General features: G+C 37.0%; 3 protein-coding genes across 3 annotated transcripts; 1 reads left to right on the top strand and 2 right to left on the bottom strand.

The window, feature by feature from the left end:
* Positions 1 to 479: 479 nt before the first annotated feature.
* Positions 480 to 2,098, bottom strand: LOC113049074 (ependymin-1-like). The gene is made up of 6 exons (XM_026211109.1): positions 1,960 to 2,098; positions 1,776 to 1,810; positions 1,292 to 1,426; positions 981 to 1,167; positions 775 to 859; positions 480 to 678 (listed from the first exon to the last, which is right to left on the bottom strand). Exons 1-6 carry the CDS (start codon positions 2,081 to 2,083, stop codon positions 555 to 557), a joined length of 690 nt encoding a protein of 229 aa, XP_026066894.1. The 5' UTR covers positions 2,084 to 2,098; the 3' UTR covers positions 480 to 554.
* An 8,070-nt stretch (positions 2,099 to 10,168) lies between these two features.
* Positions 10,169 to 12,709, top strand: LOC113049076 (uncharacterized). The gene is made up of 5 exons (XM_026211111.1): positions 10,169 to 10,259; positions 10,614 to 10,784; positions 10,908 to 11,009; positions 11,095 to 11,298; positions 11,883 to 12,709. The coding sequence occupies exons 2-5, from the start codon at positions 10,614 to 10,616 to the stop codon at positions 12,276 to 12,278; spliced, it is 873 nt and encodes a 290-aa protein (XP_026066896.1). The 5' UTR covers positions 10,169 to 10,259; the 3' UTR covers positions 12,279 to 12,709.
* A 343-nt stretch (positions 12,710 to 13,052) lies between these two features.
* On the bottom strand, positions 13,053 to 24,820 carry LOC113049075 (unconventional myosin-Ic-like). The gene is given in 32 exon segments (XM_026211110.1): positions 13,053 to 13,744; positions 13,852 to 13,951; positions 14,118 to 14,215; positions 14,301 to 14,371; positions 14,606 to 14,741; positions 15,286 to 15,344; positions 15,444 to 15,537; positions 15,608 to 15,691; positions 16,532 to 16,691; positions 16,795 to 16,879; positions 16,971 to 17,039; positions 17,141 to 17,217; positions 17,403 to 17,516; positions 17,600 to 17,673; positions 17,675 to 17,718; positions 17,849 to 17,954; positions 18,044 to 18,124; positions 18,203 to 18,249; positions 18,339 to 18,433; positions 18,536 to 18,627; positions 18,717 to 18,797; positions 20,779 to 20,884; positions 21,050 to 21,132; positions 21,305 to 21,424; positions 21,562 to 21,633; positions 22,000 to 22,113; positions 22,201 to 22,299; positions 22,422 to 22,604; positions 22,816 to 22,896; positions 22,970 to 23,168; positions 23,547 to 23,662; positions 24,548 to 24,820. Coding segments are annotated over 32 exon segments (3,087 nt in total). The 5' UTR covers positions 24,674 to 24,820; the 3' UTR covers positions 13,053 to 13,723.
* Positions 24,821 to 27,487: the final 2,667 nt, after the last annotated feature.

Genomic DNA, 27,487 nt, shown 5'->3' on the forward strand with positions numbered 1-27,487 from the left:
GGATCATCACTATTTCTTATTGAAACAAACACGTGAACAAAAGCTACTGCAGCACTAAACAGTAAAAAAACGCAGTTCTTTGCCATTCATCCTTGTGCATTTAGCATTTATTCAGTGGTCCTGTGTTTATCATTTTAGTAGCGTGAACTAACTGTTCAATAACGTGGTTATATGGATATATGAATGTTACACTGCACATAAAACTCTTTTTGATAGATTAATTTAGTTAACTTTTCCTGGAAATAAGAACTGTTAGTTATTTTTTCCTTCTTTACATTCAACGATCTTTAAGTCTTACTGTGGAATTGTTGATTTTTTTTGAAGGCCTCTGTTGTCCACATTGATTTGTGATTATCTTGTTTTTCAAACAGACCTCAAAAATGGATTTCAGTGAAAGCTCAGCTTTATTGACTAAAGTGAATAAAATGAAGAAAGAAACTGCAGACTTTTTCTGAAGAAAGAAACATGGATACAGGAAATGTATTTTATTTAAATGCTCTTTTTATTAGTGTATGTCGCCATCTTTGGCAGTTTGTATATCATATGTTTTTTTTTTAATCGTGGAACAGGTCGAAGAAGGAGTGCTCGTCTGGTGCTTCCTCAAATGCCACCCCCTCACAGTAAGCCGGGGGCACAAAGACTTGCAGGTCATCAACTTCTGTTTCAACACCGAAGAAACTGAAGCAGAAAATAGCTCAGTTTAATGACTGATTTGTAAAACTGCAGGATACAATAACATTTTTCAGAGAAACATTCATTTAATCTGTGCTGTACCTGAAGTGAAGGTCCTTCTTCTCACCATGGTAGGAGCCAGAGACTGGCAAACAGCCACAGGAAGTGGTTGACATAGAGTAGTGAGCTGAAAACGAAATTGGAAGCCACCAAAAAAATAAACATGATATTCTGAAACAGTCAAATATTAAAAATCATGATTATTAAAAACAATAATATAACCAAAAAGTAAAAAAAAAGGTATTGACCATGAAGTTCAGGGAACTTTCCATTCCACACGCGAACTCTGAGTCCCTGCTCTGTGATGGAGGGGCTGCCCATGTAAATCTCCGACTCGTGAGTGGCATCGGGTGGAATCTCCATCAGGTGCTTACGGAACTGCAGAGTCTCCTTCTTGCAACTCTCGTTTTTACTGTCTATTTCATAAAGTACACCCTGTGTGGAGATAAAGAGCTTAAAATATGTATTGCTGAAAAGAGCTACAAAAACAAAAACCTTTGAATCACAAGCTGAAAGAGGAAGAGGAATAGAGAGTGTCAGATTTGCTGATTAAACCTACCTCTTCAAAATGTATGAGAACATCCATATGAGAAGTTTTGTTCGCGTGAGTAGTGTCCTCCACAAAACGAAATTTATTCGCTTTGGAGTCATAACTGAACTCTCCAGATTCAAGGTCATGACCCCCTGTTGAAACCTGAATATGCATTTTGCATGTAAAACAAAAGAGAACAGTATAAATGTTCAACAAAAATACTGTTTATTTAACTCTACAATAGGTTTTTGGCAATGATGCAATGCAAAATGGCGTCAAAGGGAATATGACCACTGTAGATGCCTTAAAATGAGTGTTTGTATTATTTAGAAAGACTTCTACAATCTCTGAATTATAGTGTTTCATAAATGGTGAGAAAAGGAAGACTCGCTTGCATGTAATTGTATGACCAAGCATTTTTAAAGGCTCTTATTTTAAAGGTTCTCTCATTACAGAGCCAAACTGTACACTAACTGCAAGCTATAAATATTAAACATCTTTCTATACTCACCACTTTCATTGTTCCACTGGTCAGTGGTGGTGCATCTAAAAGAAATATTAAAAGTAAAATTTGTTTACATCAGCTACAGCTTCGGAGAATGTTCAGATTAAAAAAAAAAAATCCAGTAATGTTAAAATCCGTAATATTATAGAAACTGATTCATCTTTAACCGCAAAGACAAAAAAGCACTTACGGCATGGTTGGCGATGAGACGAAGCCCAGGCGACAGCACAGAGGCACGAGAAAACCACACAGAGCAGCTTGACTGTATGCATCATTGCCTTCTTAACTTTCTTAAGGTCCAGACACATCCACATCAGAGAGTGCGCTTTTTATATAACCCCTGCACCCCATAAAAATGCCCCCTCCCTTCAATCTCCTGGACATCCAGCAGTGGAAAAAAACAAAAGATGTTTCGAAATCACCTTCTCTTGTAAGTGCAAATGAGAAAGCTGGCCAGAATTGGCACAAATGACTATTCACAAGAAAAACAAGGTCAAAAATCTTGAATTTATACAAACAATCCCCCCCGTCCGGCCTCTGATCAGCACTCAGCGGTGCTGGCTCCATACTGGTGGACCATAAGTTCAGAGACAGTTGGTGTCGCTTCACATGATTTTAGTTCATGTAAGGTGAGGAATGCACTGAGGATGCCCTGAATGAACTTCTCAATCAAGGAAAAAACAAAACAAAACAAAAACAAAAATCAGTTACACAGGTGTGAAAACAAAAACCCATCTGGTACTTTCTGTGTGCAATACTTAGAAGCGTTTTCATCTCATTTTTACATTTCAAGAGTTGACCCCAACCACCTTTCAAACCACAGAACATGTACACGAGTAAAATAATGGCAGAAGTAAAGAAATTAAGCTCTTCATTATTTAAATTATAAGGTTTCTTTTCTAGTTGTCAAATCTAAATAAATGTGAATTTGAAGAGAACATTCTGGTCAGTTGTTTTGTTACTTATGTGATTTCACCTATTTTTGTACCACTGGCAATCAAACAAAATGAACATAAACATCAAATTTAAATATAGCTCTCGTCAAATCTTTACACCTGAGACATGCACAAACTCAACTGCATACCTAACAACTTATAAGAATTTTGACTATAATTAATTGATTCTGTTTTCTTGTAAAGAGGACGCAAGAAATCCCCCTAAACATTTGTAGGCCACTTTCACTATTGCTGTTTTATGCCAGGGATTGTCAGGAATTGGTTCTGACGTTTACCTTTAGATGGTAAAGATCCGGTTATGGAAAATGAGATCAGTTTTAAAGAAAAGCTTTGTGTTTTCAGCTGATGCATGATGCGAAATCTGAATCTTTCAATTTCCAATCTTTCTTCAATTTATAATCACTCTTTTCCAATAACTGTGCTGATGTTTGGTACAAAATATTTCTAACTGTACATTTTGTGAAGCAGAAGTGTTTCTTAAACTGGCTTTCTTACAAATATAAAGCCTTAGCAAAAGAATCTTTTCATTATAAATTTAAGATGAATAAATAATATGTGGTGCGGCTGATGCGTGTACAGACTATCAGAGCCCAGATGTTGAACTGCGGTCACCTTCATGGGCTCTGTTCTGGAGTCAATGCGGGATGCTTGTAAGTGGGGAAACTTAGTTTATTTGCTTTCCCTGCTTGATGTCAGTCTTGTTTTCTAGGTAAAAGGGAACAATAAACCAAAGAATTTTAAATGCAAATCTAAATGACAGATTCAGACAGATTTACTATTTTCAGTTTTCCATATATCAATTTATTATTCATTCAATATTCATTATTATATCATCAATTTATTCATAGATTCAGGACAATGTTTTAAAATGATCATATTGCTTAAGAACTGCACACAATTTGTCCTTTGTGGGGCATTTGAGGCACATTTGGTGAAGAAATTGTTCAAACTGCTACATTTCATTTCTAATACAACTATATGCATCTGGATATTTTTATGTAAACTGAATTCATATTAAAGGTCTAGCAAAGGATCTGTTGGCCCATGCATAACCATCCCAAAATAATTTACAAAAAAAAGCTTGAGTTCAATTTGTGGTGTACCTTTATGATTCCAGCATTGGATCAAGAATGCAGGATCAAGTATTGTTATTTGCTCTCTCTCTCTCTCTCTCTCTCTCTCTCTCCTCTCTATATGCGAAATACGCAAGCTGCGTAGCGCCCCCAAAACTACCTAGGGCCTTCTTACTCTCAAAGATGATTTAATTTTAGTTTCGTTCTTGAAATTGGCCAGTGGTTATGAAATCGTGAATGATAATTTATTTTAATACTGTCGTCCATTCTGTGTAAAAATCAATCAAATCATGTAATGTGATTGTCATACAGTCTTATAAATTAGTTGAAATTGTACAGAGCTGCGTTACAGACACTGCAGGGTTGCCAGGTTTTCACAACAAAACCCACCCAATTGCTACTCAAAACTATCCCAATCACATTTCTAGAGGGGCTCCCCATTAAAAATCGTGTTACAGGGGGTAAAATACACGTTTTTGGAAGGGTTCCCCTGATAAAATTCGCACTACAGGGGTTATATTGCATGTTACCGGGGTCGCTTTAACCCAAGGACATGAAAAACAACCCGCATCAACAGTGAACAGTTCTCTCCTCACTGCTATTCTCTCTCTACACAAATGACTGCACCTCTAAAGACCCCTCTGTCAAACTACTGAAGACACTACAGTTATCGGCCTCATTTAGGACAGTGATGAGTCTGCTTACGGACAATAGGTTGAGCAGCTGGTTGTCTGGTGCAGTCACAACAACCTGGAGCTGAACACGCTCAAAACTAAAGAGATGATAGTAGACTTCAGGAGATAGCCCCTGCTCTCCCCCCACTCACCATCATGAACAGCACTGTTCCTGCAGTGGAGTCATTCAGGTTCCTGGGAACCACCATCTCTCAGGACCTGAAGTAGGATGATCACAGTGACTCCATTGTGAAAAAGGCTCAGCAGAGGTTGTACTTCCTTTATCAGCTGAAAACGTTCAACCTGCCACAGCCGCATATGACCCAGTTTTACTCTTATTGAGTGGGTTCTTTGCTCCTCTATAACTGTCTGGTTTGGGTCAGCCAGCAAATCAGATATAAGAAGACAGGAGCGGACTGTTAGGACAGCAGAAATGATCATTGGTGTCCACCTGCCCAATCTTCGGGACTTCTCCATCTCAAAAGTGAAGAAACGGGCAGCTAAGATCCTGAAAGACCCCTCTCAACCCCTCAAGCAAATCAAATCTGTCCATAAATCTTCTGTTCCAGATTCATACACATTATTAATTATTGTTAAGCCTTATTTAAATGTTTCTGTTCTAATGTCAGATATGTATGTATATATTTATATATGTATGCATGTCTTTACCAAGAGCTTCTTAAAAAACACAACAAATTCCTTTGGCGGAAAAAGCTGATTCTGATATGGGACACAAAAGTGGAAACTTATCAGACAGGTTGAATTCAACGGGATTTGACGCGTTTGTGTCGCGTTCTTTAACGTTTCGTCTGGAAACAAAGATACCATGGCACCAAACCCCCTCAAAAAATTATAAAGCCGTCATGTTTACAACTGTGACGAACAGAGCTTATCAGGATCAACTAAACGCTGGATTTTCAAAAGCTCGTGGCATAGAATCTTTAAAAGAGTTTTACACACCAGTCTGTTATTGTGGCGACATTTCCACGCCTCGAAGCGTGACGATGAACGAAACGAACTGTGATTGGTTGTTGGATATGTTGGTCAAACGGCCTCATGGGTGGGCCTTGGCTAATGAAAGCTGCCATGAATTCCATACCTTCAGCCTGAAGCCTGAAGCCTGAAGGTCTGGCTACGCAAGACTACTCATACCCCAGCCCACAGAAGTCTAGGATCTGCACTGATAACAGAGTTTGTCTGACTCTCTTATCCCTGTGTCTTTTTAGTTCATGTTCCGATAAGGAGAAATTGTGATAACAGATATAAAATCAGACATAATGTTATGTGCATATGTTATGATAATAACCCAAACTCAACAAAAAATGCTGTTTAAACATCTGAGGATAAGGAAAAGGGAAGTTGAGAAAGAAAAAAGGGGAGAAAAACCTTAGAGAGAGAGAGAGAGAGAAGTGTGATCAGTTTTAGCTGAGAAATGTAACAAAACTGGTGTGTCATAAGGAAAATTAATATACAGTATTGGATGAGTCACGACTGAGAATCACAGCAACCGGAAATAGAGACACTGCTGGAAAAATAGAAAAGAGGAAGAACTACTGGAACAATATCAGGAGGGAAGTTAATATCAAAAGTGTATTTATGAGTATTTATGACACATTTTGTTTACATTGTAGCATGCTATGCAAATGCAAGGGTTTGCCTGCATTAAAATACATATACATATAAAATATATTATGTGTAAATATATATGGTATGTTACATCATGATGTATTCATGTATACAAAATCATTTGATTCATATACAAACCTCCAAGGACATTGTGACCCCCAGTGAAATCTGTGTGGGTGTCTGTCAGTTGCGAATTACCCCCTCCTACGGGTCACCGCGAAACAACAAGAAATGACAAACTATAGACCACTGCTCCGCCTCCACCATGTGGTTTTCACCCTACTTCTCGTTTTTTCTCCCTCCAGTTGACACATAGGATCACTCAAGGGATTACCAGGAAGAGTCATGACGGGGTTTGTTACTTCCTTGATGCACATGCATATGGCCAAACTAAGAAAATCACCCACTACTTCTATGCATTGGGTTCCAAAAGTCTGAAACCATATACAAATCTGGAACACAAAATGTAGCAAATCTGGATTTTTTTTTTGCAACATTGATCATGTGAACTGCTTTTCAAATACTCAAAATAGTATTTGAATCATCTAAAATAATGCAGGATTACATGATCATCAAGTTGTATACAAAAATTACCATTGCATCTGAATTGAATGTAATAATTTCCGACACTTACATGTTATTTACAATTAAATGAATGTAGAGAGCAAACTATCAAATGCAGTTAGTTAACTAAAGAGAGATATTTTTATGTAATTTCAGAATTTCAGAAAGATTTTGTGCACATAATATTTAATTTCAATGTAATATCGAATAACACAATTCAATTTATAATCAAGTACTATCAAAATAACTACTTTTTAAAGCCTTGTGAAATACTCTAATATGAAAAGTCTGTTTTTACATTATTACAAAATGCAATTTTTTAAAAGTGGACGCTATTAATGTACATTTAAGGGACCTTTTATTTAATTAATATTATATTACCTGCAACTACCCTTCTTTTTTCATGAGGGCATGCAGCTCTAGAGGAATAATATGAAAGGGAGACAAAGCAAATAGTAAGACGTTCTTAAAAATAATCTATATTTTCAATTTGAAGTATCCATTTTTTGTTTATGCTGATTATATAATGTATATAATATATTTAATTGTATTTTAAATTAAATAGGTAACATACTTTGGCTCTACTCTATAATTATGTGAACATACGTATGTATGTTCCTAAATAAGATATTTTTATCTCTGACGATTAACATCACTTGAGAGAGAGTGAGAGAAAAGAGTGACGGAGAGAGAGAGAGAGAGAGAGAGAGCAACAGAGAATAGGAAGTGTTGCTCAACTCAAAACTTCTGGCATGAAAAACATGAAGTGAGATGCTCATGTGGTGCAACTGCGGTTTTGCATCACCAAATAAACCTCACCATTTTTGCTCACTGTAAACTATACATGTCAACTTACATAGTAGTTGTGGTCTGAATGTATTGCATCTTCTGTTAAACAATGGTCATATGATTACCTCAAAATCCAGTGACACTGTGATGCATGTCTAAACTTCATGTCTTCACAGCACATGAGATCGCCAGTGTCATTAGAATGGATATTCCCTCAAAAAGAAGAGACAGCGAAAAAAAAAAATGTTTTGTAGTATTCGGATATCCCAGGTTAGACAGACTGAAAGAAAGTAAATTCAACAAACACTGGGAATGTACAAGAACAATCCAGAGGATTTCTTTTGAAAACTGTTGTTTTTTAATGTTAAATATATTTTAGTTGTTGCTCAAAGCCACATGCTAGGACTGAATTCCATCTATCATGTCTACCTGCTGTTTTTGACTTGCAAGTCATAAATATTTTGAATAACTGTAAAAAAAATTTTTTATAATAATAATAATAAAAAGACAAGCATTAGGAACTGCAGAAAAACGTTAAAGAAGAAAATTCTAGTTTGTTCAGCTATAGATCACCCACAACATGAAAACCACAGACAGGTGACTTGAATATCATGGATTATATCGAGCGCAGAGTCAGTTCAGTCAGGCCACGGAGGCAAGGCTGTGAACAGCTGATGCGGTCAGCTGTCAAATCGCTCCAATCACCACATCTCTCCTATTAGACACGGGACATATATATACGCGCCACTACTGCTCGGTAAGTATGCTCAAAGACTCGCAACCCTCCCTCCCTCCCCATTATATGCATGAGCACATTACTGGGCACCTTCTGGCTGTTGTCTTGTTTGTTTCAGATCACTAAGGCTTCCAAAAATCTTAGCTGGCATGGACCTCTTTGCGGAGAGACACCCATCTTCATAACCAGGCTACAGGATAGACGTACCACTGCCACATCTACATGATTATCGCCGTTTGCTTTAAAGACTTTATTAAAGTCTTAATTATTATGTATTTCTAAATTCATGGTTCCGGGGGTTTAATGTTAAAGCTCTTGTATGTTCAATTATTCTGGGAGCAAGAACCCCCATAAGGAACCATACCGCCAAAGATAAATTGTGTTCAATAAACTCAAGTAAACTTGCCAAAGTGGTTCCTGTCTGAAATTGTTACAATGGCACCTGTCAGGGGATGGAATATATTATGCAGCAACCCCTCTTGAATTTGCATGTGTTGGAAGCAAGAAAAATGGGCATGCAAAAAGACCTGAGTGACTCGGAAAAGGGCTCTCTACGACAGTAGAAGTAGAAGAAGAGTAGAAGAATCTCCAAAACATAGAGTCTTCCCGTTCCTGGTATGCAGTGATTAATACCAACTATAAAACAAGCATTGAACTTGTGCCTGGGTCATGGGCATTCTGCTGTGCTACATAGGTTCTTGCATTCATGTGGATATTACTTTGACACTTACCACCTATCTACCACCTCCATCCATTCACGGGAAAGGTGTTCTCTGATGGCAGTGGCCTCTACACACACAATAATGCACCCTATCACACTGCAGAAATTGTGCAGGAATGGTTTCATGAACAGTTAAAAAATGCTGTTCCAAATTCCCAATTTGACCGTGTATCTATGGGATGTTCTGAACTAACATATTAGCATACATTTAGGCATTATTTAACATATAAAAGATATGCTAAATGCAAATAAATGGACAGGATAAGGGTGCAATGCATTAGTTCTAGAGCAAGTGAAACCATGGTTTGTCTGTGTTATTAATACAGATGTTTAGATTACAGATATTGTGGTCTCCTTATTTAAAAAGGTACTTTTTGTGAATTTACAGCACAGCTGGTCATGGGGCAAAACAGAAATTTCATTTTCTTGTAGAAATCAGCTGTTGAGTAAGACAACGTCAGAGAGAGACAGAGACTAGATCAGGCAAGGAAGCGTGGGAGGGCTTCCCCATAGGGACTGTCGTGTGAGTTTCCATGTCTTCATCGGTTGTACAATGTAATGCAACTTTATTATACTTGTATCATTTACGTATACTTTATTTTAACGTTGACCAAAAAAAAAAAAAAAAAAATCTGCTACATGCTTGAAAGCACTCCCTGATATACTATGAGGTATACAGTTCTATTCTGAGAGGGTACTGTTTGTTTTTAAATATACAGAAGTAATATTGAATATCTTTAAACTGATGTTTTGAAATGAGGCTTGCATTTTATTGGCTTGTTCACATTCGATCAATTTCATCCATACATCCTAATTTAGAATATATTTAGTCTCTTTTAAGATTTTGATGTGTCCTTGATCTTTTATACAGCAATCACTTTTTTATTTAGTAATTTTTGTAGTGTCTCTATTTTTATTTGTTTAGCTAGGTAAATTTCTTTCGTATAGAAGTAGACGTTATCTCTGAACACACACACACACACACACACACACACACACACACACACATATATATATATATATATATATATATATATATATATATATATATGTGTGTGTGTGTGTGTGTGTGTGTGTGTGTATAAAGAAATAAAAAGTTAGAACTATACAGCCTATACATGAAAATATCAAATTATATTACAATCTTAAAGACTATATAGCCTACTTCTTGGAATTGCGAGTTAAAAAAGGAGAACAAACACTGGCATTCCCAAAAGAGCGAGAGCGAAACCGAAACAATAAGAAGAAGAAGAAGAAGAAGAAGAAGCGAATATAAGGTGATATCTCAAGTGCATTATCATCTCAAATCACTGCTGTCGACTGAGCAATCAGACCTAATTATCAAACAGAGGTAAGAGACGATATTATTTGAACTTTCTTACTACCTCTCATTTACAACATAACTAACTATATATACGCTATGTTTGTTATTATTATGTAGCCTAATAATAATATTCCAAATTTGTACGGTCTATTGTTTAGCCAACGAATCGGATTTTAAGTGCCTTAACGGTATTGTTATGTGAAAAGTACTACTGAAAATCTACTAGTTGATCTCTGTCGTGAGTTTTGTTCGATAAAAACGTTCGCGAATAAAACTGATAAACCGTGCATCTTATTAGCTATACATCATTGTATCTGCATAATATAGAATGTACCACTACTATTTTAAATGATTTAACAGTTTCATTTTCCATTCTCCCAGATGTTTCGGTGGTGTCCGTCTCCTCTATGCACCCTTATCTTCATCCTCATTTGTATGGTGTCCACAAACTCCTCTTCTCCTATTGGCCACAGGAAGTCGCTGTCCTTCTCCAATTCATTGCGCCTCACACGCACTGTTCGGGCGCGCGTCCAACAACTGCTGTCCCGCTATGTAAGAAAACTAAATGCTATTTGAATAAAAATGCCGAAACATATTAACGACAAAACGACATCTATTGTCACATTTTTCCACTTTTTATCTAAATATATACACCGTGCGGTTTTGTTTTGACAGAAACAACAGCTGTTTGGTGACGAGCTCTTCGAATACAGAGATATGAAGCTGAGTTCACTTCCTGCAGTGACTGTCAGTTATCAGACCTGGCTAAACATGCAGGTGCGCATCATTTCTTTATCCTGTGATTAGTCCGTTATTTTACTGCACGGGGATATATTTTAACAGTATGTGTTTGGTGATTCAGGACACAGAGCGTTTGCGTTTGGCCTCTAACAACCTCCAAAGTTTCTGGACTCACCTGGAAATTCAGCGTCAGCAGCTGGAGAGAGAGAGGGATGCGATGAAGGAAAGAAGAGGCAAAAGAGGGAAGCCCCAGTCCAGCTTGCGCCAAAAATTTGTTAGTCTGCAAATAGATCTGCGAGACCTAATGAAACAAGTCAGCTCTCAGGTACAAGTGCACACTTGTTAGATGCGTAATCACTTCCCAGTCATCAATAGCTAATTTGGTGATTTCATAGACACAATGTCACAACAACTCCCATGATCAACTCATCATGACCCCTTTTAGTTGCAAAACGAGGGGGCTCTTGCCAGAATATCTTCAAAAATCCCAAGGGGATTTTTTAGGGTGTATAGAAACTGGTTGTGATATATTTATATCTAAGAATAACAATAAAGACTGGCATGTAGCCTAGTGTTTTAGTCATATCTGTCTTAGTCATATCTGTCTGATCAATCTTGTGGTCTCTATGTGATAATTTTCTTAGTAAATAAAGAGTAAATAAATTTCACTTCTTTATTCTAATTCTTTTAGACTTCTAAATAACAGTATTTCATTGGAATGTTGCTGTTATAATAATATTATTACAATATTGCTACAATTATGTTATATTCTAAAGCCAGGGTTACAGTCACGCTTTGAAGAGCAGATCTAAGCTCTAAGTAGTAAAGTGTTACCAAGAAAATTCAGCTTTTTACAGGTGAAATTATGCTGATTCATACAGATTACTAACGGTCACTCTCTATCTGCAGTTGAACAGTCTGAGTACCACTGAATCTACAAAAACCCCACTTCTCCATCCCCTGCACGCAACTTCATCTTCCGGTCCGCTTCCCAGCATGCATCATTCCACAGAGAGGCCCACTGTACTCCAGACCCCAACAGGGACAGATAATCATCGCAGCTCTGCACACTCCTCTACACAATCTACTACAGTGATGGAGAGGACCTCTCTCAGCCTCCCACAGCCCACCCTGGCCTCAGAAGGCTTTATTTTTACGGGAAGATCAGTGGACACCCAGCAGACAACAACAGCAGAGACGTCCCGCTGGATTCAGCATCTGAAAGGGTATGTGATACTGAGAGATCTGGAACGCTACTTGAGAAGATTGGCGCGAGATTATGCTGTGCTCCAAGCCAAATACTGACAAACATGCAAGTAAATCAACAAAGCCAGAAAAAAGAGAAAAAAACCAAGTATTGCACAAATATTACACAGAAAAAATTATAAAACAAAACCAAGAAAAGACATAATTGAATGCACTAACATTCATATCCATAAACATTCTCATGTCAGTTTCTGTTTACCTTGTTTTTTTATTATTTTATTTATGAAAATAATTTATTACGATTTTTGTATTTACTGTATGTTTACAAGTAACTGAACTCATACTTGCCGCACTTTTAACTGCATTTCTGTATTTTATATTTAAGTATTTCGAGTATTTGCAATGTATTTGATAAGTTTCAGAGGTCGAGTATATAAGCAGGCAGCTAGTGTGGGTTATCATGAGATTGTCAAACAGTGTTATTGAACCATTAAGTATTTTTTAGATAATACAATTATTATACCTGAATGTATATGGCTATATTTGAAGGGTAGGCACTTAACAAACAGCATATTATTTTGTTTATATTGGACAATTTAACTGAAACAAAAAAAAGGTTTGTCAGCTATTCTGGAAGACCAAAATTCCCCGAACACCCCACTTCCCTCCTCCGCTGATAATCAGCAAATCAGAGGTCAGAATGAGATCAATTTTACATCCCCTTTTTGTTGTCATTCCCCTGTACTTTCCACCTTGTGTTATTTATTAAAATATTTATTTATTTTGTATACAATATTTATTGTTCATAAGTGGAAAAGTGAAATATGTTTGTTGTGAACAAGTGTGTGTGCTGAATAAAAAAAAACTAAGAAGAACTTCTAGTGCATGTGTATTTGTGTGACAAAGGTTTTTTTTGTTTTTGTTTTTTACACACAACAGACAGTAAGTCAAGTCATACTGAACACTTGATGCAGCCTAAACTTTGAAATATTGTGACTGATCTGTGTTTCAAAACACTGCCAGAAGAAGCCGTTTTTGGCATCCGTTTTTTTTTTTTTTTTTTGGCAAGTTTGAAAGATTTAATAAAGCAAATCAAAAATAATGCATTAAGTATAATGTCCATAATTAACCATAACATTGTGCTAACAAGTAATTGTGTTATTCGGAAAGCACTATTCTTTTGTATTTCAATTTAAAACAATTATCTAGTTAATAAGAATTCTCAAAATACTCATAGTATATCTGCATAGTATAGTTTGAATTATTAACATAACTGAAAAACAAAGATTCATTTAATTGGTCAGATGAGAGAAAATATAAAATAACCTCATCAATTAATTCAAAATTATTAAAGCATAAGCAAAATTTAGTTTAAAAAAAGAAAAGATTACAAATGTCCTTTAAAATACACTTGCTAACATGCTAAAATGTGCTTTTGGAGTGAGACTGAAATAAATGATAAGTGTGTAGTCTGGCTCTGTGTAGTGATTGGCTAAAGCACTCCTGTGAAATGATCTGTCTGCTGCTGGTGAGTCATTGGCTGTTCATGAGATTTGTGGGGTGGTCTGGAAAAGAGGGACCAGAGTAATCAGTTTACTTGCAAACAACATTAGCTAAATAATCCATTATATTATTACATTCTAACCAAAACCATTGCATTTTTCAGCCTCACCACAGACAGGTGTCCATTCTTGGTCTTAACCACTCGCAGTTCTGAACCACTGGAGAAATCTATCACTCCCTCTTTTCCCCTCGATACGGCAAACCTGATACTGGAGAGTAAAGCATAATCAGATTGAAAGCAGTAGACATGCATACATACACCTGCTGTAAATTAAAGTTCTCATGCCTTTCTAGAGAACATCGCCAGCACTCACAAACACAGTTTGTCTATTAAAGGATTTACCACTGTGCACACGCACATACACACACACACACCTGTCCTGGCTGATGTTTACGTTGTGTATCTTATCTGCCATGATGGCCAGCTTGGTGACAGCCTCAATCACATGATCACATTGCAGCACCAGGTCACCCTAAAGGTCAGAAGGTCAAAGTGAAACAACAGAGGTCCAACTGCACAACCAAGACAATCACAAAGCATTACAGGGCCTCTCTCACCTTCTGCTTACTGTCAGTGGTGGGAACATGCAAAACAAAGAATCCATCACTGAGGGAACTAACAGAGATACCTACAAAAAGAACAAACCGAGATTGTATGTTATTGTGAAGTGTTACCCATAAGACATCAATGGCACACTAGTTGTTTGTCACTGATGAGAATTTATGGTTTGAGTACTAGGGAAGAGTATGATTAGCCAAGAATTAGATACGGTGAAAAACAGGAGTATGAAACTTTAATAAGCTAGGATGTCATACAGAATTGTTAGGCAACAAAGGAGAGAGCTGTATTACAGTAACATTACCCAGCAATGTGCCGTAGTCGATACGTTGTTTGATTTTGGCTTCCTGGACCAGCACAGCAGATGAAGTGGTCAACAGCAGCTGACGCACACGTGCGCGGAAACCGTGCCGATCGTACTTAGTGACCGCTACACCGTACTGAAAAAAGAAAATAATATACAAACTGATTCTCAACCCCGCTAATATAAACCTTAAAAAGTATTACATAAGACTGATAGAACTTAATAATACTGGTTCACTGGCTTCTTTTAAATACTTGTCATTGTTTTGTGGTAAGTTGATTCTGTAGAAGCCATTTATACTGTTTTTTTGTTTAGTTCTTTTGGTCCATATAGTCTAGTGCGCCCTCTACAGGAGAACCAGGATAAAGCCTCAGGTACCTGTGTTTTCTGCTAGGAGCACATAGTCTTTATAACTTTTTCCCCTTATCTGGCCTTTTTTAAGTTGTGCTCTTTCTTTTACAGTTCAAAATGTATTTGCAGTTTATATTGTAGATCATTTATAAATACTGTAACATTAAAAATGAATATACAAACAACTTAACCTCATTCATTGTGGACTTTAATGACTAAATACATGGAACCATGTGACCAAACAAAAAATCTAAAAGCATCTAATACATTTATATGGAATACACAAACATTAAGCTATAATTTTACACAAAGCATAAAATCACATTTACCTTCACCTTGTTGTCAGTCCCAAGAGTTTGCAGAACTTTGAGATTGATTTCTTCAGTCTCTGTGGTAATAAAAATGTGTCAGTGAGTTTCTGTGTTTGTTGGTCTATGTATTTGTGTTTTTCAGCAAATACATTTTATCATGTGTTTGTGAATATTACCCAGTCTGGTGGCTACGAAGAGTTTGGGAACACTTCTAGGGTAGCAGTCCTTCTGACCATTAAAGATCGCACTGGCCACAACCTTCTGTTCCAACTGCAGACAGCATGAAATCAGTTATGGTTGTCCATGTATGTGTGTATCTTCTCTTGTGTGAATGCTGTACCTGCTTCTTCCACTCTGGCTGGATTCTCCTGCAGTAGTCATTGACCATGTTGCGGATGCACATTCTGTGAAGGTGCTCAGATGCCTGTGGGGAAAAACAAAGTTGTACATTCACAGCCATTCAAAGGTTTGGAGTCTTTTTGAATAAGGGTTCCCAGACTTTTCAGCCCATGACCTCCAAAATAATAGTGCCAGACTGCCAGTACCTTGGGACCCCCACTTTCTTTTGAGGTGGTTAAAGTATACAAACATTTTGCACAACGATGCACATGCACTTTTAGAATAATGACAACACAAAGAAACACAACTGTCAACTTACATATTGAACCTTAATCTTGTCTAATTATTTGGGTGGGCAACATGCTGGAGTAGAAAACTCCACATTGCAGTTTTATTTTTAATTCAACTTATAATCTTTTGTTATGGTAAATGCTATTTCTGATTCTTAAAAAAATTACTTGATTTCTGGTAATCATCTTACCATCATCAAATCATCAAACTCGGGTCACCATGAGTGCAGCTGCTCTATGTTGACGCACTATTTAATTATACTATATAATTTATTCTTGTGAGGGCAAAGTTTAATTTTCAGCATCTAGCCATTTCTCCAGTCTTCAGTGTCACGTAATCCTTCAAAAATTCATTCTAAAATGCTGATTTGGTACTCAAGAAACATTTCATATTATTATTAACATGGGAAAAAAAAAGATATGTTTTATTAACATGTTTAGTTCAAATAAATATATATATATAATGCATCCTTGCTGAATAGTAAAAGTATTTATTTAGAAATTTAGTGTAATCACACTGACATCCTCAAAACACAGATTTGTTAAGTCTCCAGTTGGTTTGACCAAACAGAGCTCATTCAGGTTTAATTTAGTATCACAACTTATCATACCTTTATCATACATTATTATCATACCTCAGTGAGTGAGGGTGGTGGTCTTGGCCAGCCCTTTTCGAGAACACTTTTTGGCAGATTTCGTTTCACTTTCATCAAGAAAGAGAACCGCACATGATCCAGAAAGTACTCATTGTCAGGGCAACGAGGCTCATTGCGCAGGATGAAGCCTTTGATGAACCTGTGCAGTTAGGGAAGGATGAAATTAAGGATTAAGAAAGGACAGAATCAATGACACAATCAATGTTACTCATTTACCTACTACATGATAAAACCTCTCAAACCTGCGTATAGTGTCAGCTGCTTGTCTACGATGCTTGGCCTTCCTTCTGCCTTTGACTCCTCTCCACCATGACTGGATAACAATTACTGCAAGATGAAAGAGACAAACAGATTGGCTGTTGCCTTCATTTTTTATGTCTGTCTGTCTGTCTGTGTTTTGTCTATTTGTCAAGGTTACCCGCGTGTCGGATCCGGTGGTACTTGGCTCGCTCCCTGTAGCCCCGCCAAGATGTCTGCAGAGTGACGGCTTAAAAGCAACCCAATACTGTAAGTTTATTCATTATATCATAATAAAAACTAAGCAAAAGAGAAGTTCAAAAAGCAAGTGCTTGCAGTGAAAGAACATACCAATGGTTTGTTTCTTGGCCTCAAGTGCATCCTCAGTCACAAACAAAGTCCTTGGAAAGCGGATAAAGATTTTGGACCTAAACAGAAAGCAAACTAAGATAAACTAAACACCAGCTCCTCCACTGCTGCCCTGAGCCAGAAAAGGAGGACCTCATTTTTACTATTTTTAGGGTTTCAGTTTTTTATATATATATATATATATATATATATGTATTTTTTAAAAAAAATGGTAGTGTGTATATCTGTTCTTCTCAGCCCTCACCTGCCCAGTTTGTATTCTTCAGGTTTGTAGTTGAGGTGTTTAACCAGAGTGGCAACCCCCTCTGGGAGTTTCCCATGCCAGTTTGGCCAGGTGTCCGGACACAGAGACTTATACCTGTGCAAGAAACAAAACACAAAACAAGGTAAAAAAAAAAAATGACCATCTGTTAACAGAAAGACTGGATGCACAAGACTGACCTCTCTAAGAACGCCTCATAGTTTCGTCTGTATGCAAATCCAGCTCTCCTTACTCTCAGATTCTCCATCAAACCCCAAATACTTCACCTGATGCCTGACCAAAACCTCATCGAATCTGGCTGAAGCAGCAGAGGATGAGGAAGGAGGGAGAACAGAACACACAATGTCAGTAACATCAAAACAGGGAAATACAGGCATTATGTGTGTGCAATTTATTGGTCTATCAACACAAAACACATATGAATTTACCTGGCTGTTTAGCATCGTTGGGTTTTATGCAGCGTACATACGATGGTTCCTTAGACATCAGAATCTCCATCAGTTTAGCCAAACTGAGCTTGAACTGTGTGGCAGCCTGAGCAGAGAAAGCAAGACTTCATTTTTCTGTAAGTTTATTTACAGTATGTGTCTGTACGTGTGAGTGTGTGTCTGGGTTCATCTAACCGTCTCTGGCCTTCTCTGGTCCATCAACTCATCTGCATGGAAGCACTGACTGACAATGTGATTCCCCGACTGACACAGCACCTGCAATGAGATACAGTTGGTTTAAAAACACATAGTGTTCAGCCATAACATCATGTTCACACTGTAAACACACTGTACCTCCTTCAAGTGTCTGTATAGCAGGTCATTATTTTTGTCCAGAAACCCTGAAAATGAGGGACAAAAATGACAGTCACAGCACCAAACTAAATGAACTATGAGCAGACAGATGGATGAATGGCTATTCTCTCTTCACCATTGACGTTGTAGTTGACCTCTCCAGCATAATGAACCAGTCTAAATTCCTCTCGCCCAATAGCCTTGCGGATCTTCCCATTGGCCATTTTATGACTGGAACATGAAATTAACTAATCAGATAGAAGATCCTAGTAATATCTTAAACATGAGGCATGCTGCTTAAATAATGGAGACAGAGTATGCTAGTGGTCCTACGTGACAAAATGAGCATGGCCTCCCAGTGTGTCCTCCAACTTCTCCAGAAAGGTGATGTCACTGGCATCCCCTCGTCTTAAACACTCCTCATCCTGATTACAATAAATTCGATTAGTTCATTTCAATTCAATTTGGATGAAACAGAAAACCTCATATTTAGATGGAAAACACACAGACAGACCAGAATGGCGATGATGCCTTTATGTTTCTCCTCCACCAGGTCACAAATGATTTTGTTGTTGAAATATTCCACTCTCTCCCACTGGAATATAAAAACACAAGGAACGTCATTTTTACATAAGTATAACAAAAATGATAAAAAAGAAATGCAGTCTTGTATGCATACCAAGGCTGTGTTTAGTAATATTGTGAAATATTGTAATATTGTGAAATATTACTACAATTTACAAATATCGGTTTTCTATTTCAACATGTATTACCATGCAATTTATTTATGTGATAGCAAAGCTGAATCTTCTAGTTTTCAGTGTCACATAATCCTTAAAAAATAATTCTGATATGCTTATTTGGAGCTCAGGAAACATTTCTTAATATTATAAATGTTGAAAACATTTGTGCTGCTTAATATTTTTGTGGAAATATAAATTTTATATATATGATAATATGATAATTTTTTCTGGATTCTTCTTTAAATGAGAAGTTGAAAAGAACAGCATGTATTTGAAATAGAAGGGTTTTGTAATGTTTTAAATGTCTTTATTGTGTAAGGTAACAGAGCGAATCTGACAATTTAAGATTTGATCAAGACAAATTCCACAAAGAGCCACATGATGAGAAGACAATGTCATAAATCTGTCCAGATCCTAGCGTCAGCCAGTCTGAAGTAAGCCTAACCAGCCAACTCTTTCACAGCTTGGAACATTAACACTTGTTGATAATCCCAACTCAGGAAGGAGATTGTGACAAAATATCACTGACAATTTTGTTGGGCAAAATAACCGAGATGATGGTCAAAAAGATGCACAGCATGACCATCACATGTAAATCCATGATAGAAATCATAAGCTTCCTCAGACTGGTTTCCCCCACCCAGGACAAAAACCAGACTTAAATTCCTTAAGAGACCTTTGAACCCCTTTGGTCTTCACAGAAGAACACATTCTTACTTCACAAACTGCCTTTCTGTGGATATATGCACCTAAATGATGCTAAAAGAACTTATGAGCAACTAATCATTTCTATGCATAACTCCATATTATGCATGTAACCCTCACTTTTGACTATCATGTGCTAATCACGTATTGTGTATTTGGAATAACTTTTGAATAATTTATAGGATTGTATTCATTTTGGGTACAGCTACTGTATATATGAGTTTGAAAATTCATGCTTTAGACATTTCTATCAATCAACAATTTGTCAGATGTATCATATTCTTGTTAAAGACATTGTGTCCAAAATTACACTCTACAAGAGTGGGAAATTTCAGACCATGTGACTGATAAGATAACATGATGATTTACTGTATGTATTGGGAGGAGAAAAATAGCTACGCCCTAAGCTAAGACAATGTCTATTTGGTCAGGACACCATTGTGGATGTGTCCAACAGAACAAAACCATCTAGTCTCGTTACTTCTATTCCTTTACTTTAGTTTCTATTCTTTTCATCGAGAGTTTAGTATTCTACAACGCTGTTTCTCCAAGTTCACCTCAAGTCTGTGACCGCCTCAAAACTTCATTCTCTTAAACTCATTCTTTTCTCACTTTCAACTTGCAATTTGTATGAATGTGTGAGTGTGTGTGCTAGATTAGTTTATATGTCTTAGATTATCCAACAAAGTCTTATTCATATTAAAAAGAGAAATATCTTGTGTTTTGTGCTTTATGCTTACAAATTAAAACATAAATGATTCCCTTTGAGCTAAATTGTCCATTGTCTTACAACTGTCACCTTTGATCAGATTAATGTGTATTTGCACATTAATAATAGTAATAATAATTTATCTTTTTATTTTAATATTTAAATAAACAGGACATAAATCTAAACAGAGGGGTTTGCTGTGCATAATCAAGGGTTTATTTAAAGTGATAGTTCACCCAATGATGGCAGAATTAAATTTCTTGGGTGAACTATCCCTTTAAATAGTAAAAGTTAGTTATTAATTGAAATGTCTTTAAGAAATGTACTAATTCAAATATTTTCAACATAGGTGAACTTAGATATTACAGTCTCTCTGTTTATACACTGACTTTTGTACTGTTTATCTTCCACAGACTCACCACGATCCCCTCTGCCTCGTACTCCTCCTGTTCACTTTTCAGAGTGAGCCCAATAAACAGCTGCTGCAGTTTTTCATTGCAGTAATTAATGCAAAACTGCTCAAAACTACAGAGAGAAAAAGAAAGGCATGAATGTACTTATTAACGTTTCCTTACTTCCATTTTGATATCTTTTTTATAGCTTTTTTCCCCTATAATGCAATGTTTTAATAGTTCAAATAATCAGTTTCTATTTGACTATTTCTTCAGTTAAAGAGCAGGTCAAACGGACCTGTTGTGTTGAAAGACCTCAAATCCATATATGTCCAGCAAACCAATAATAGAAGAACATTTACTGGAGTAGTAGACTTCATCCTGTAAAACACAAAAATATAATAATCTTCATAATCCCTCCACTAGAGGGCACAATCAAACCTAAAAAGCACACTAAGTTCCAATTCATGCATGTGAGATGAAATTATGACAAAAAAGCCCCCTTCAGCAAAAGCAAGGGCACGGTCCTTATCAACAGAAAGAACCAACACACCTTAAAGGCCAATGACTGGTTTAACTTCTGGACAAGCCAGGTAAAGGCACGACCATATATGGCTTTGGCCAAAGAGTCCCGAGCAGACAGAGCCTGTTCTAAACTCAAGGGACTGATCATCTGAAAGCAAACACACAAACACAACTGTTTGTTCACAACTGTGCTAAAAGACAGAATGCATGAGAATATTAGCAAAGATCAAGCATTATGAAATCTGAAAGTGAGACAGAACAGACAAAGGGATTTTGTGATATTACCTCCTCCCCTTTGGCAACCATTTTCTTGTGAGTAAGAGCTTCTTTCAGGACTGACCCGTCCACACCCAGCAGCTGTTGACGAAGAAAAAAAAACACATTCTGCAACTATGTATGTGTGCAGGACATCAAGAGGCCAGCTGTAACACTAAATAACAATGTGATCATTTCAAAACATTTGCAACAAAATATTTTTGTGATATATTTTTTTATTTGTAATATTGCCTTTGAAATCAATGTAATATCTATTTAATGGTATTCTATTCAGACAAGTTTCAGATGCAGTCACTCTAGCATCTAGCACCCTATTGTCAAAATAGCACACAACAAACCTGAGACAAGTGACTCTAATGAGACAGGTATCGAATTCCCCAGAAACAGGTATAAAGTTCAGACACATACTGAGTTTGAACATACACTTGAGACAAGACATTAACTCACCTGGGACAGATATTGCAGTTGAGGTTCGGTGGTGACATGTGTCTCTCCCTCCTCATCTTCACCGAACTGTATGTTACCCAGATGTAAAACACTGGCCACAATCTCCATCAGCTCCTAAAGAGGAGAGGAACTTTATAAGTGTGTTTCCTGACTACAACAGATGGCCTACTGTCCAGTGGATCTGGATGTCCAGTGGTGTACCTGTATCTCTTCCTCATTAAAGCCAATGATGGTGAGAGCATTTCTCACAACTTTCCAACCGTTCTTATCACTGATAGAGCTCACCCGTGGACAGTTACCCTGACAGAGAGAGTGTTTGTTACAAACAAACCACAAACATGCCGATAATGCCCTTGGCCCAATAATGGAAGACAAATCTGCTTTCGTTCATGGACACACATAGACACCATTTACATAAACACCTTAACCAGGTAATGATAATGTTGTGGGTTGGTTTTCTCCAAACCAAGTGTCTTCAAAAGAGGCTCTTCTCCACCCTCCAGCAGCTGATAGAAGATGTGGAAGTTTCTCTCACCATGGTTCTGATGGGCCACGCGGGATTTCTCTAACAGGTAGATTAGGATGTGACCTCCAATTGGAGCGCCCTAAACAAGACAGAAAGAACTGTTTTTAATGGTGCATAAAATGTTATGTTTTGTTTATAAGATCAAATATTGCCCAAAATGCCCAAATATTTCCTAAAATATTATAATACATATTGGTCTTTTGCTAATGTAAACAGCTGAAATGTAGTACATTTGGGCTGGATTTAAGCAAAGAGTTCTGTTTTTAAACTAAGAAGTGCATTTAATTTACCTTGTAGTCAAACTGAATGTCCATGTATTTCCCAAAACGACTCGAATTGTCATTCCGGAGAGTTTTAGCATTCCCAAAAGCCTGTTGTGACAGAGTGAGAGTGACATTAGGAAACTGTGCACAGAGGAACCTTGCAGTGTTTGTGTGTGCTTACCTCCAGTACTGGGTTGGACTGCAACAGTCTCTCTCTGATAGTGTGTGTGTTGTTGCGGGTAGGACAGATGTGTGTGTAGTACTGAAGGATTTTTTTGGAGGCCTCAGTCTTTCCAGCGCCACTCTCACCCGAAATCAGAATACACTGATCTCGTCTCTCAGTCCGAAGTGCACGATATGAATTATCGGCCAGGGCAAAACTAAAGTCACACAAACAGATACAGAATCACTCACAGATAATAAAACCAATAACAGTTATGGGTTTCAAAACTATAAACTTTTCTTCATGTGTGCAAACACAATTTTTTTTTTTAAATCCTATAAAATCATTTTACAAGTACAAATTTCTTTCCTCTATTTACATATTTTCTTCCCATTTCTATGGGAAGGATTTAACATCTTCTTTAAATGAGTATGTGGGTGTGTGTGAGTGTGAATGTGTGTGTAAGTGGAAAGTTGTATGCATGGTCCAATCTCCGGAATCTCCAGGAAAGTGAGTCATACTAAGAGAATTGGCGGAATGTTCTCATGGATTCTCACGTCCATAATACACAAACACACACACACTTAACACTCACATGTGAGGGGAGATCTCATAGAAATTGACTCCTCTGTGGCGCTCCATGTTCTGTTTGGAATAAATCTCCAGCTCTCTGTAAGGATTCACCGACACTAGCACTGAGCCAATATATGTCTAATAAAGACAAGTAGAAAAATAGAAAGAAAGCAGAAAACCACATGTAAATGCACATTAAAACATTTTGATTGATAAGATTTTTTAATCTTTTTGTTTGGCTGCACTTTGCACTTTGATAAAAAAATACAGTAATATTTTGAAACATTCCAATTGAAAATACATTTTGATCAACTCAATGCAATTGAAACCCTTAAGGCCTTTTTTCATCTTCGTAACACAATTTTTTTTAAATGTATGAAATCCCTGAGCTCTCTGACCCTGAATATAGACAGCAACGTAACTGAAATGTTTCCAGGTCCAGAAACGTAGCAAGGGCATTGGTAAAACAATCCATGTTACAATCAGTGGTCAATCGTAATTTTACAAAGCTATGGGAATTTCTTCCCCTCCTCATCATGTCTGCCGCAGCGACCCGCCATTGTGGATAGTATCACGACACATGCTGAATAAAGTTATTATTTCATTTTTTGTGCACAAAAAGTTTTCCTGTAGCTTCCTGAAATTATGGTTGAACCACTGATGTCCTTGCTATGTTTCTTGACCTGAGAACATTTAAGTTGCGTTACTATCTATGCAGGGTCAGAGAGCTCTCGGATTTCATTCAAAACATCATAATTTGTGTTCCGAAAATGATCAAAGGTCTTACAGGTTTGGAATGACATGAGGGTGAGTTATTAATGATAGAATTTTCATTTTTGGGTGAACTATCCCTTTAATAAGTTTAAAGAAAACTTACTGACTGCAAACTTAAACAACATTTTATATTTTATCTTATAGTATGTACATTCTCATACGTTGCATATTCTATGAAATTGTAATCTAAATGTAATTAAAAGTATTTTATTGTATTTTATAGTAAGATGGTGTTTGTGTATGTCTTACATAAAAAAGGCCCTCTCTGTACCGCCGGCGCAGGTTTTCAACGAAAGCAGCTTCGCTGTTGTAGTTCTCCAAGAGCAGGAAGTCTTGGACGCCGACCCGATCTCTTGCAGAGAGAGCGCTCTCCATCACTAACCTTACACCCCCCTCTACACCAACCTCCTACAGAGAGAAACAAAGTGAGGCAGAAACTGAAAAAAACACAAAGAGAACACTAATGCAAACACGTACACACAGCAGAGCCACAATACAGGAACTGAGAGTGTGTATGTACACTTACAACCAGGCCCACATGGGATCTGCGACCTCAGAAATTCTGAAGAAAGTTCCATTGATTTACACAGAATTGGAAATCCGTCATTCACAAGTTCTATATGTCCCCCCCCTTGCATGTTTTTTTATTAAATGCTTTGGGTAATTTGTTAACACTTAGAGAATTTTGCAGATTGCACAAATGCAAACATAGAAGTTTGGAGATAGCCTTTTTAAGGAAATAACACAAGTATATACAGCAAATACCAAAAAAAAGTACAAATCACTAAATGACAAACAACACACATTCATCCGAGTACAAAGTTACTGAGGAAGGGCGCCATGGAAATATTTGGCAATGTTTCCTGACACACAGTTGTCTGCTTTTCAGAGTTAGTGCTGGTACCTCTGCATATAAATCCAGTGGAAAATCTGAAGACTTTAAGTGTTTGAGGAAGTGTGTCTTTGGAGTGGGTTCAGAAAGAGAGCGAGTTTGTGTGTGTGTTTGAGAGACAGGAAGGTCACCTGTGGAAGCTCATGCTAAAACAATAATCTGCTGGGAGTAATACAGTGTGTGAGTGGATGTTCACTTTCCTTGGCTCAGCTCCACTGTTGTTCCACAAATTATTTTCCAATGAATTAGTGATAAGGGTCCCCTAAAATGCCTAACAAGATTTTAACGACCAGAAACCCCCTCGCCAGACACCTGCACTTTCCTTTAGCAATTCTTAATCCATTGTTCTCCTTGCCTTGTGTGTATGTTTTAATGTACGCTAACACAGTAGGATGCAGATGTATGCACATGAAAACAAGCTCCAGCAGATAATGATATCTGTTTTTAAAATGCACTCTTTCCTCATTGTGCCCCTCGTGTTTTCTGTGTGCCGTTAGAGGTGTTTAAATTGGCCATGCTTTTTTAAAACAAACAAGTTTAAAACTGCTTCTGATTTAAAAACAACCCGTCAACAACTCAAAAACATCTTATGTCGTGTCTATTTTTATGATGTAATGGACATGGAAGTGTAATCATAATTTTTTTTCATCATGATTTGTTTTTATAGTTAATGTTTTTGACAAGTTTCATCAGTTTCTAATCTTGAGTGTTGTTAACAAAACTTGTTTGAGCCGATATGACAGACTGAAGATTCATTAGCTAAACTGAAGCCAAGTTTGGAATGGTTTTGACTTAAAAGCTTGTTTAGGAACTATGTGCACAGATTTTTGTGCAGGATGTAATAATGACAGCAAGAGGTTGAGGTTGAAATAGGTAGTGAAATATTGTTTCTTCCGCCACCTCTTCCTCAGACTCAAAGCTCATGTGGGTTTTCAGATTGAGGACACGCAACATGAGTGAGCGCAATGGACAATCAAAGGCAACAAATCTTGCACTGTAAAATGATGAGTTGATTTATTCATGTTTTAATATTCATGTGGTCATAGAGCTTTTGATGGATACCAGGGATTTTTAAGTGAGGTGAAATCAGTGATCTCTGATCTATTTGGTTTGCTGGCTTACATGGCTGCAGTATGCTGTGTTTTCTGCAAACTAGCAACCCAGGCTGCTAAAATACTGGGCAAACTGGGCAGAATCACACAGACCAAAACAAAAACAGACATTCAGATATGGAACGCACATTTTCAAAGTTGAATAACTGGCAGTAGCATTGTTTTTTGGAGAAACAAGTAATCTGTTTTCTGAATATCTGCAAAAAAATAGTATTGTGTTTTTATGCTTTAGTACAGTCAAAAATAAATACAGCACCTTTAAAGATGAAGTGTGTTATTTTGTGTGCAACAAATGAAAATGCAAAAATAGATTTCCCAAAATGTCTACGTGAGTTTCCAACCGCACCTATAAAAACAGTTCAAAGTTTAAACTGTAGTAGTCATTTTAATTCTTTAGTCACATGACTAAATTTGGTTACATTAATATGCACTCTCAATGACCAAGCAATTAATGACCTAGTGATCTTTTGACTATTGTAAAATCTGGTCCAGATTAAAGGTCTCATGACATGGATTATTTCCTTTTCTTTAAATGCTTTTTAATGTTTCCTTAGGTGTTTTATATTGTTAGTATGATTTTTACATTTACAATTTAGAAATAAAAAGCATTTTTATAACCTGACATTAGCCCTCTGCTGTGAGACTCCGAGTAAACCACAACTGTTGTGATTGGCTGACATCTTTGAATTCGAAATGCATATTACATGTGAAACCCCTCTCAAATATATATATATATATTTTACTATTACAGCTGTCGAGATTAACGAATCGTGGAAGTGCTGATTATATAATTATTTTTTCGATCTTTTCCCATCACATGAAAGGCTGCAGTGATGAGCATTGAGTAGACAGAGTCTGTTTTCGCGTGGATGCACTGATCTCGTCATTATTGCAACACGTTTTCTCTCACAAAATGCTTTCACCACAGCTAACAGCAAACACATGAATACAGTAAGAGCTCCGTTGTGCAGCATAACAGCGTCATTCATTGTAACGGCAGTTTGGGCAAGTGTGCAGATATACTCGCGATGTGTAAAAGCTCCAGAAAAAAGTTAGCTTTCTTTGATTGATCTCTGTAGTTAAATCACAATTTAAATAACAGATTTGTTTCATGCTACTAAGTGAAACAACGTGAAGTTGATCGTTTAGTCACTGGCTTGATTCACTGATGCATAAACAGTATTA

The sequence above is a fragment of the Carassius auratus genome, chromosome 30 (assembly GCF_003368295.1).
Source record: "Carassius auratus strain Wakin chromosome 30, ASM336829v1, whole genome shotgun sequence".
NCBI classification, from domain to species: Eukaryota; Metazoa; Chordata; class Actinopteri; order Cypriniformes; family Cyprinidae; genus Carassius; species Carassius auratus.

Excerpts from the sequence above, each read along its gene's own strand:
- LOC113049074 (XM_026211109.1), bottom strand. The coding sequence starts at position 2,083 with ATGTGGATGTGTCTGGACCTTAAGAAAGTTAAGAAGGCAATGATGCAT. Across the intron at positions 1,811-1,959 it reads GTCTCATCGCCAACCATGCC|ATGCACCACCACTGACCAGT; the intron begins GTAAGTGCTTTT and ends TATTTCTTTTAG. Across the intron at positions 1,427-1,775 it reads CCAGTGGAACAATGAAAGTG|GTTTCAACAGGGGGTCATGA; the intron begins GTGAGTATAGAA and ends ATGCATATTCAG.
- LOC113049076 (XM_026211111.1), top strand. The coding sequence starts at position 10,614 with ATGTTTCGGTGGTGTCCGTCTCCTCTATGCACCCTTATCTTCATCCTC. Across the intron at positions 10,785-10,907 it reads AACAACTGCTGTCCCGCTAT|AAACAACAGCTGTTTGGTGA; the intron begins GTAAGAAAACTA and ends TTGTTTTGACAG. Across the intron at positions 11,010-11,094 it reads AGACCTGGCTAAACATGCAG|GACACAGAGCGTTTGCGTTT; the intron begins GTGCGCATCATT and ends TTGGTGATTCAG.